The 10,908-nt window shown below is 46.3% G+C and overlaps 1 protein-coding gene across 1 annotated transcript; it reads left to right on the forward strand.

Annotated features, from left to right (window-relative positions):
* Positions 1-760: 760 nt before the first annotated feature.
* LOC143773315 (uncharacterized) lies at positions 761-6,293 on the forward strand. Its single transcript, XM_077260794.1, has 9 exons — positions 761-1,155; positions 1,454-1,521; positions 1,758-1,900; positions 2,047-2,206; positions 2,717-2,772; positions 2,856-2,942; positions 3,142-3,949; positions 5,855-6,000; positions 6,158-6,293. Exons 1-7 carry the CDS (start codon positions 851-853, stop codon positions 3,580-3,582), a joined length of 1,260 nt encoding a protein of 419 aa, XP_077116909.1. The 5' UTR covers positions 761-850; the 3' UTR covers positions 3,583-3,949; positions 5,855-6,000; positions 6,158-6,293.
* The last annotated feature ends 4,615 nt before the right edge of the window (positions 6,294-10,908 follow it).

Here is a 10,908-nt window from a genome sequence, read left to right on the forward strand (position 1 = left end):
GGACCCGGATGCCGCGGCCATCTTGGATCCGGGACCTGCAGCCAGGAAGGAGGTAGGAGACCCTCGCAGCAACGCGATCACATCGCGTTGCTCCGGGGGTCTCAGGGAAGCCCGCAGGGAGCCCCCTCCCTGCGCGATGCTTCCCTATACCGCCGGTACACTGCGATCATGTTTGATCGCGGTGTGCCGGGGGTTAATGTGCCGGGGGCGGTCCGTGACCGCTCCTGGCACATAGTGCCGGATGTCAGCTGCGATATGCAGCTGACACCCGGCCGCGATCGGCCGCGCTCCCCCCGTGAGCGCCGCTGATCGGTGATGACGTACTATCCCGTCGGCGGTCATACGGGCCCACCCCACCTCGACGGGATAGTACGTCAAATGTCGGGAAGGGGTTAATGAAATGTAGTTCCCCGAAACCAGCAGTGTTCATCCCGCCCCACATGAGTACACAGCCGGCACCAGGCTTCACTGCAGGCACCGGGCATTTACAAAAATACAGTGGAACCTGGTTGTCCTTAAAAATCAAAGATGTCATACAAAATACTAGATGTTGTAGTTATTGATGTGGGGTGTACTTATTTTTGCATCAACTAAGTTGAGTAAAACTGAAGGTTTTGTAATGAAAGTTCTATTATTAATCTTACTTTCATGTTATGGGTTAAAAATGTTCTATGGATCTCAGTCTTGTCAATCTTTGGGAAATTATTCTTGTATCCGGTGAGATATTGATTGAGATCTTACTTTTTAAATGGGATGTATTCATTCATGCCGTGGGTTGTGTATATATATACGGTATATATGTGATGGATACATACACGGTCCTGGTAAACCTTACAGCGCTTGCACCACTATGACATCATCACTGATGATTCATCAGATCTATGACATCATAGAAGGGGAGCCTATTAGAACGCAGAGAATTGGCAGACTGATCACTTTCTCTGCATTCTTGCTAGACGAAGGTTCACCTGCTTTACTGAGCAAAAGCGATTCAAAACCCTTACCCCGTTCCCGCTTCCCTCTCCCCAAAATGCTGAGCCCTGGCCTGGCGGTTCTGCCATGCGTCTGGGCAGCATGGAATATCATTGGTGTAATTACCATCTACATAATAAACATCAATGAAAATCATTATGAGACTCCGTATATCAGCATCAGGTAAGAGATCTTAGACACCATCTGGGAATAAATATCTCTACAATAACTTAGGAATAATAATCAATAATATTCACAATACCCATAGTTACAAGGTACACACATATAGTTTTCTATTATTTCCTCATGTGGTCAGCATTCTGGATTTTGGCTCCTCTTACTATAAAGAACTATTTCTTATATTGATTCAAGAAGCCTATTACCATAACATGTAAGAAGTGTCTAAACTTGTGTTACTGGGAGCTCTGGTCACCTGCTCGGAGCTCCACTCATGTTCTGTATGGATTTTATTTCTCCTCAGAGATACTGGAGCAATTTTCCCAGAGTCAACAGGGATGAAGATAGTGGCCATAGTCTCAGAGCTACTAGGTAAGTGCCGTATATCTGGAGGTTATTAATAATTATTTATTACCATTCCTTAGTTTTATCTGTCTCTGGGAAAGTTGAAACCCATATTGCAGCTTTAACAGGTTGTCACCCAACTTTCTCAAGATCTGCCTAGTTGTACAGCGTTACAACCTCTGTACATGGTATAGTATTAATAGAATGTATAGAATGTTATTATTGTGTGAGCAGTCAATTAACCTTCTGATTTTGTATTTCAGGTGCCGCTATCATGTACGTGTTGTACAGACTGATTCAGATCAGAACGGCACAGAGAACAACAACTGAAGACATCGTACAAAAGATTCTGCTGGCAGTCGGCTGGTTGTCCTGTGTGGAAAAAATAATAACCACATTTTTACCGGTTTGTAATATAGAATTAGTCTGGAGCTTGGGGTGTAGGGGTGCGAGCCCTCAGATGGCCACCATTGGGTGACACATTATAATTGGAGGGGGTGAATATTTGCACTCTTACATATCTCATCCGTCACATTCTCTGCTTTCCTCTAGGACTCCATTGTGAATGACTACATCACCATTGCTGCATTATTATGTGCAGTAGTCTATGCGATCTTCACAGAGCCGCCAGATATGGATTCCACGCATGGAAAATGTGTTCTTCTCACTAAGAAGATTGTGGCTTTGCTCCTGCTTTTAGCCACCATGAGCAGTATCCTTTACAAATCACTATCTTATATTCTAGAATTAAAAAGGAATCTCCAATAACATCTCAACAAATGCCTCCACAAATAACAGTGCCCCTTGTAGGTCCTTACGCTATAATGGTGCCCCCATTAGTTGGAGTGGTATGTTATGCAGCAACTTAATCCCTAACGTCTGGTCGGTTTTAGGCTTAGAGTAGCTGGTAGCCCATGATAGTTAATGGTGGTGTGGGTGTTGGACATTCCCCTGCCCATCATAGTATTCAAACGAATCTACATCCTGAGCCAGGGCAACAGTTTACAGGTGGCCATTGGGGTGAGGATCAGCGGAGGTTTACAGTTGCTGCCGGGTTTATTCTATAATCTATATACTCGGAGGTGTTAGTGCCAGCATTCCTCCTCTATGTCGCTACATTACCACTTCCACAGTCTTCAGGGCAGTTGTAATCAAAATGTATCTATTAGATCACCCATTATATCAGTGTCACGTTATTTTCCTATATATGTCCTCCTTTCAGTGATGGTATTGAAAATTGTCAAAATCATCAAACGTTCCAGCGATTCCTGTATAGAGGTATGTATGTTCTACCAACCGGTGCAGAGCTCACTGGGGAAGAACAAAAATGAGTCACATGTATTCTTCCCTCTTTTTTTCAGGAAATCAATATCATAATGGCAATCTTGGATTTGCTGATGTTCATCTGCTCTTGCATTGAAGGTATCCTGCTGTATGAGAATTTCCAGGTCAGTATAACAGACCCAGGTACAACGCTTCATCCTCCCACAAATGTATACTGTATGATAATATACTGTATATATATATATATATTCCCTCCTGCCCCTTCTGATGACAACCACTGCATCCTCCCCTCCATCAGAGCCATTTGTAAGTCAGTGACTATGGAGATTTATATATCTAACATGCCCCGTTATTTCTTTATAGGTTCTAACTATAAAATCAAAGATGAGCCTAAAGGAAGATTGGATCATCTTGAGAGACCACCTGAAGGAAACATCATCTCCTTACAGAAAATCCGAGCCAAACCTTCAGATGGGACGGCATAGACGAGACCATCTGAAGGAAACATCATCTCCTTACAGAAAATCCGAGCCAAACCTTGAGATGGGACGGCATAGACTCATCTCAAGCTCAATATCAGCGCACGGATGTCTACATGTATCCAGTCCAGATTGTGACTCCACGGACATATGGGGCCAGGCGTGTATCGTCCGAAGGAGCAGCCCACGCTGCTATGGAGCCCCTGGGACAAGGAGGCCTGGTGTGACCCAACATCGGACCCCTCCATGCCCCCACCACAATTTCAACAGTAGTGGCATCCTTAGGATAGAGATTAAAATGATCGGGTTTGATCAGAGCCACTAAAGGATTCAGTGAGCCCCGAGTCCGGAGAAGGGTCCACCTCTGCACCTCTGGCTGCACTATGTCAGGCCGCGCAGAGGAAGCCTCAGTGTCTGCTCTGTTAGTGCAGATGAGAGGAGGCTCGGCCCACCAGCTCCGGGCTCAGCAGAGCGGCTGCTTGTAACATAGCCACTGCTGGGTATATTAGTTCTCCGCTCTCCTCCTGCCCTGCAATTACAGCAGGACAGCTCTGCAGTCCAGCCCCGAAGGATGGGAGGCTGCACCAGAAACAGGAGATAGAAGTACAAGCTGCTGGAAGAAGAAGCCTGCAAGTAAGGACCCCACTTCTGTCCAGGGCAGCATGCATCATGTGCAATCATCTGCAGAGAAGGTACGTGCATGTGTAATGTGTGTATGTGTCATATGTTTCTATATGTGACATGTCTACGTATTTGTGCACATATGTGTATGTGATGCACATGTGTTTAGTACATACATGTATTCATATATAGTTATATGTGGAATTTCAGCGTCATTAGGGGCTGAAGTGCCATATGTGAGCATACAGGGAATAAATATTTCAAAAGTGAACCTGATACCTGCTGCCCAAACTGTGGGCCGCATGTATTAGGCACCGGCTGTATGATCCCAGCCAGGTACGTCTGACTCTGAAACTGCGGCATTACAGAGAAACATACGTTATTAGCATCTGAGAACGGAGCCGCGCTGTAAACTAGTCTGACACGTGCCGCCAACTGCAGTGATCGATAAGTGTCTGCCTATACGAGTTCTCAGCCAGAGACCTGTCAGTCATGGGAACGGGTGGAGAAAAGCCACCATGGACCCCACTGTCCGACTAGTCACCAGCACAGCTCCGTCCCCGACTGCTAATAAAGTGTCATTTTCTAAGAAATGCCGCAGCGTTTCAGAGTCAGACACACCTGGCTGGGATCATACAGACGGTGCCCGATAACGTGCTGCCCGTGGATCGTGGGTATTAGTCGTCAGGTTCCCTTTAAAGCTGTTGTCCAAAATAATAAAAGCTCTGCGCACCAGAAATAATACATGTGCAGTACAGAGATTGTCTGGGCAAAAGGTTCTAGTGCGGGCTAGATTATGTACAGGTAATAAAATAAATCATACTCGCCTGCAGTCACTCTTCTGGATCCAACACTGATTGATCTGTGGTCTGCGCCAGCACCAATGTTGTCCCCACTCTACCAGGCACTAGACCACTGCAGGTTGTGATAGGCGGCAGCGGTCTGATGATGCAGCTTGTGATAGGCGGCAGCGGTCTGATGATGCAGCTTGTGATAGGCGGCAGCGGTCTGATGATGCAGCTTGTGATAGGCAGCAGCGGTCTGATGATGCAGATTGTGATAGGCAGCAGCGGTCTGATGATGCTGCTTGTGATAGGCGGCAGCGGTCTGATGATGCAGCTTGTGATAGGCAGCAGCGGTCTGATGATGCTGCTTGTGATAGGCAGCAGCGGTCTGATGATGCAGCTTGTGATAGGCGGCAGCGGTCGGGTGACTTGTACTGTATGCATCACAAGCTGCAGCAGTTGTGTGTCTGGTGGAAAGGTGGTGCTGGTGCAGAACACAGGGCGACCTGCGATGGATCTGGGTGAGGGACAGCAGGTGAGTATGATTTATTTTATCATTACTTTTACAGAACCTGGCCTCCAGGTTATTAGCACATTTTGTCCGGACGGCCTTAGTAGTTAACTTCTAAATACTCATCTTTCTAGCTCCTGGCAGTTTTGGTGTGGCATTCCCTGCCGGATTCTTCTGTATACAATGGCTGCAGATCACTGGCCTCATGGTCCATGCTGTATACCACTGACAAGCTGCCAAAAACACAAAGCCATCTGCAGCCCATGTAACTACAGGCATCGGAGACATGGCACTGGAGCCACCGCGAGCTAGAGGGATAATATCAAATAAAAGATTAGGAAAAATGGTTCTGTAGACATCTGGCCCCTTGTGTGCACCGATCAGACGTCGGTGGACAAGGAACGTAGATTCTCAGGCCGTTTGAATGTAAACCACTGGTAGCAAAGACCATGGACAACTGGTTACAAGGTTTCTCAGTGCTACGTAGCATCACGGGTCATAAACACCCAGAGCGAGGCACTGAACTATCTGTATACCAGGATGCAATTTACAGCTCATTCAAGTCGTATGGCAGCAATAACTAAGACTTTCTCAGACGCCCGGCCCTACAGCTGAACTGGGGTGGGGGGTTCGAACCACCGATGTCCGGCTAAAATTAATTACCTTTTATTTCTCTATAGGTTCTAATTATAAAATCTAGGAAGAATCTAAAGGCAGATTGGATTATAACTCAGAAATGTGGAATGAGAGCCGGACCTGGAGATGAAGGTCCTAGACTGTGTGATCTTCATTCCCAGAACAGCTTTACAGATGTCTATCCATCAAGGTCAGTATATGAGATCCAGGTGCATATGTGGGGTCTCTGCTGCCTGACCCCCGCTCGTTACCGCAGACCACTCAGTCCTCCCCTCCTCCAGACACTGTTATGCCATATATATTATCAATTTATTTCCATATTTACTGACATATTTCTCTCTTCTCAGCTTCTAACTAAGATTGGAAAATCTTGAAGATACATCACCCAATAACAGGAAGAAACAGAGGCCGGCCTTGAGATATTGAGGTTTTAGGCTGTGTAATGTCCTGTCATAAGGAAGCTTAAATGATTTCTGTTTTGTGCATTATATATTAAATAAATTGCATTCAAATATATTGATATTCTTCCTACTTGTTTTTCCATTTTTTTCTATTAAGCATCAGCATACTCTGATGTACATAGCAGGAAGTATAATTGTGGTAGGACAATAGATGGGGCAGGTACAAGCAGGGTGGCATTGGCTGCTTGATGGCCAAGAGTAACATTTAGGCCGGAGACACACTGGTGCGAGATACGGCCGAGTCGGTGTGGCACCGGCACTCCGGAGCGGAGCGTGCGGCTCCATGTATTGCTATGCAGCTGCACGCTCCGCTCCGGAGGGCCGGTGCCACTGCTTGCTTTTAACCAGCGAGACTCGGCCGTATCTCGCACCAGTGTGTCTCCGGCCTTACAGGTAGAATGGAAATCTGTGAGAAAACGACCTGCAAACCATGCGGAGCTTTCTTCTGATTTTTCATTACCCAATCAATTACATTTTGAGTGAAGTCGGAAGCAAAATGTTGGTCTATCATCCAATAGATGAGGCAGATCCCAGAAACTGCTGGAATACACAACCCAGTAATGCAGCACCACTCTATACGCTAAGATCTATGCAAACATTCACTACTAGGGTTGAGCGACTTTCATTTTTTTAAGATCGAGTCGGGTTTTGTGAAACCCGACTTTGTCCAGAGTCGAGTCGAGTGCAGTCGGCCGATTATCGCTAAAAGTCGGGGATCGACCGAAACACGAAACCCAATGCAAGTCAATGGGGAAGCATAGTCGGCAGTGAGTGGAGGCCAGGAAAACACCTACAGTGCCCATTTTAATGCCAAAAACATCCATTCTTGTTTCTGAAGCTTGTCAATCTTAATTAACTTTATAATAATAGTTGGGCATTGGAAATTGGGGGTCATTTGGCAAAAGTTGTGGGGGGTAGGGCTGGTTCAAGGTTTTAGTGGGCCCAGGAAACGTGGACTACGTCACGGCGGTGGAGCAGTGAGAGGTAAGTATGGCAAGTTTGCAAGTGCTGTGATCCTAAGCAAGCAGGGGGGGCCCACTCGTTGGCATTGGCACTGGCACAGGGCCCCTCAAAGTACAGAGGTGTGTTTGCACGACGGGGGCGCCTCCCACCAGCAGCGACACTTTTGCGTAATCTGAGGGGCCCTGTGCCAGTGACGTCGCCAACGAGTATGCCCCCCCACCTGATGAAGGAACCTGCGCTTTCATCTGCACCTTCCTCTTTGTCCCTGTGTAAGGTGGTATAACATGCGGGAAGGGGAACCTTACTTTCAGCAGGGTCAGATTCTGGCTGTGTAGAGTGCAAGAGGAATGTAGTGGTCTAGGTCAATGTACCAGCAGACTCATCTAGCAGTGGCTGGGCAATGGGCAGGATGAGGAGGAAACACAGATATAGGGCCAAAGAATAAAGTAGGCTAAATGCAGTTCAAAATTGGTAACAGGACTAAACAGGCGGCGTTGCTTTGTTCAGTGGAGTAGCAAACCCAGGAGCAGCAGACACTGTTTTAAGGGCCCAACCACACTAGTAGGCCAAATGCAGTTTAATATCTGCTACTATAGGCCAAAAGCCTAAAGACTGAAGCTCAGCTTTATACAGTTGAGGACAAACACCAGGGAGGGGCAGACACCGTTAGTACGCCCTAACCACCAATTTTTAAAAAAAACAGCACTTAATGAGAGCCAGAAGGTTGAAGCTCAGCTTTATACAGTTGAGAACAAACACCTGGGAGCGGCAGACACCGTTAGTAGGCCGTAACCAAAGTTGAAGGCCAAATGCAGTTTAATATCTGATACTATAGGCCGAAAGCCAGAAGGTTGAAGCTCAGCTTTATACAGTTGAGGAGAACACCAGGGAGGGGCAGACACCGTTAGTAGGCCCTAACCACCAATTTTTTAAAAAACAGCACTTAATGAGAGCCAGAAGGTTGAAGCTCAGCTTTATACAGTTGAGGACAAACACCTGGGAGCGGCAGACACCGTTAGTAGGCCATAACCAAAGTTGAAGGCCAAATGCAGTTTAATATCTGATACTATAGGCCGAAAGCCAGAAGGTTAAAGCTCAGCTTTATACAGTTGAGGACAAACACCTGGGAGCAGCAGACACCGTTAGTAGGCCGTAACCAAAGTTGAAGGCCAAATGCAGTTTAATATCTGATACTATAGGCCGACAGCCAGAAGGTTAAAGCTCAGCTTTATACAGTTGAGGAGAACACCAGGGAGGGGCAGACACCGTTAGTAGGCCCTAACCACCAATTTTTTTAAAAACAGCACTTAATGAGAGCCAGAAGGTTGAAGCTCAGCTTTATACAGTTGAGGACAAACACCTGGGAGCGGCAGACACCGTTAGTAGGCCATAACCAAAGTTGAAGGCCAAATGCAGTTTAATATCTGATACTATAGGCCGAAAGCCAGAAGGTTAAAGCTCAGCTTTATACAGTTGAGGACAAACACCTGGGAGCGGCAGACACCGTTAGTAGGCCGTAACCAAAGTTGAAGGCCAAATGCAGTTTAATATCTGATACTATAGGCCGACAGCCAGAAGGTTAAAGCTCAGCTTTATACAGTTGAGGAGAACACCAGGGAGGGGCAGACACCGTTAGTAGGCCCTAACCACCAATTTTTTAAAAAACAGCACTTAATGAGAGCCAGAAGGTTGAAGCTCAGCTTTATACAGTTGAGGAGAACACCAGGGAGGGGCAGACACCGTTAGTAGGCCCTAACCAATGTTGAAGGCCAAATGCAGTTTAATATCTGATACTATAGGCCGAAAGCCAGAAGGTTGAAGCTCAGCTTTATACAGTTGAGGAGAACACTAGGGAGGGGCAGACACCGTTAGTAGGCCCTAACCACCAATTTTTAAAAAAACAGCACTTAATGAGAGCCAGAAGGTTGAAGCTCAGCTTTATACAGTTGAGGACAAACACCTGGGAGCGGCAGACACCGTTAGTAGGCCGTAACCAAAGTTGAAGGCCAAATGCAGTTTAATATCTGATACTATAGGCCGAAAGCCAGAAGGTTGAAGCTCAGCTTTATACAGTTGAGGACAAACACCAGGGAGGGGCAGACACCGTTAGTAGGCCCTAACCACCAATTTTTTAAAAAACAGCACTTAATGAGAGCCAGAAGGTTGAAGCTCAGCTTTATACAGTTGAGGAGAACACCAGGGAGGGGCAGACACCGTTAGTAGGCCCTAACCACCAATTTTTAAAAAAACAGCACTTAATGAGAGCCAGAAGGTTGAAGCTCAGCTTTATACAGTTGAGGACAAACACCAGGGAGGGGCAGACACCGTTAGTAGGCCCTAACCAAAGGTGAAGGCCAAATGCAGTTTAATATCTGATACTATAGGCCGAAAGCCAGAAGGTTGAAGCTCAGCTTTATACAGTTGAGGAGAACACCAGGGAGGGGCAGACACCGTTAGTAGGCCCTAACCACCAATTTTTAAAAAAACAGCACTTAATGAGAGCCAGAAGGTTGAAGCTCAGCTTTATACAGTTGAGGACAAACACTAGAGAGGGGCAGACACCGTTAGTAGGCCCTAACCAAAGTTGAAGGCCAAATGCAGTTTAATATCTGATACTATAGGCCGAAAGCCAGAAGGTTAAAGCTCAGCTTTATACAGTTGAGGACAAACACCTGGGAGCGGCAGACACCGTTAGTAGGCCGTAACCAAAGTTGAAGGCCAAATGCAGTTTAATATCTGATACTATAGGCCGAAAGCCAGAAGGTTAAAGCTCAGCTTTATACAGTTGAGGAGAACACCAGGGAGGGGCAGACACCGTTAGTAGGCCCTAACCACCAATTTTTTAAAAAACAGCACTTAATGAGAGCCAGAAGTGTTGTGAAATTGGATTCTGGGCTCCCCCGGTGGCCACTTGTGGAATTTAACTTGTGTGCATCATCCCCTCTGTTCACCTGCTCCTATCAGGATGTGGGAGTCGCTATATAACCTTGCTCCTCTGTCAGTTTCATGCCGGTCAACAATGTAATCAGTAGCCTTTCTGTGCATGTTCCTGCTACTAGACAACTCCCAGCTAAGTTGGACTTTTGTCCTTGTGTGTTTTTGCATTTTGTTCCTGTTCACAGCTGCTGTTTCGTTACTGTGTCTGGAAAGCTCTTGTGAGCGGAAATTGCCACTCTGGTGTTATGAGTTAATGCTAGAGTCTTAAAGTAATTTCTGGATGGTGTTTTGATAGGGTTTTCTGCTGACCATGAAAGTGCCCTTTCTGTCTTCATGCTATCTAGTAAGCGGACCTCGATTTTGCTAAACCTATTTTCATACTACGTTTGTCATTTCATCTTAAATCACCGCCAATATATGTGGGGGCCTCTGTCTGCCTTTTGGGAAAATTTCTCTAGAGGTGAGCCAGGACTGTCTTTTCCTCTGCTAGGATTAGGTAGTTCTCCGGCTGGCGCTGGGCATCTAGGGATAAAAAAACGTAGGCATGCTACCCGGCCACTTCTAGTTGTGCGGCAGGTTTAGTTCATGGTCAGTATAGTTTCCATCTTCCAAGAGCTAGTTCTCATATATGCTGGGCTATGTTCTCTCGCCATTGAGAATCATGACAGTTTGACCGGCCCAAAAAAGGGTTAAATTACTGGCTGAGAAAGGAGAGAAAAAAGAAGTCTGCTACAATT

This window comes from Ranitomeya variabilis, chromosome 5 (genome assembly GCF_051348905.1).
Source record: "Ranitomeya variabilis isolate aRanVar5 chromosome 5, aRanVar5.hap1, whole genome shotgun sequence".
Lineage (NCBI taxonomy): Eukaryota > Metazoa > Chordata > Amphibia > Anura > Dendrobatidae > Ranitomeya > Ranitomeya variabilis.

Bases quoted from the DNA above. Each gene is read 5' to 3' on its own strand.
- LOC143773315 (XM_077260794.1), top strand. From the start codon at position 851: ATGACATCATCACTGATGATTCATCAGATCTATGACATCATAGAAGGG. The intron at 1,156-1,453 runs GTAAGAGATCTT...ATTTCTCCTCAG, and splicing joins ACTCCGTATATCAGCATCAG to AGATACTGGAGCAATTTTCC. The intron at 2,943-3,141 runs GTCAGTATAACA...ATTTCTTTATAG, and splicing joins TGCTGTATGAGAATTTCCAG to GTTCTAACTATAAAATCAAA.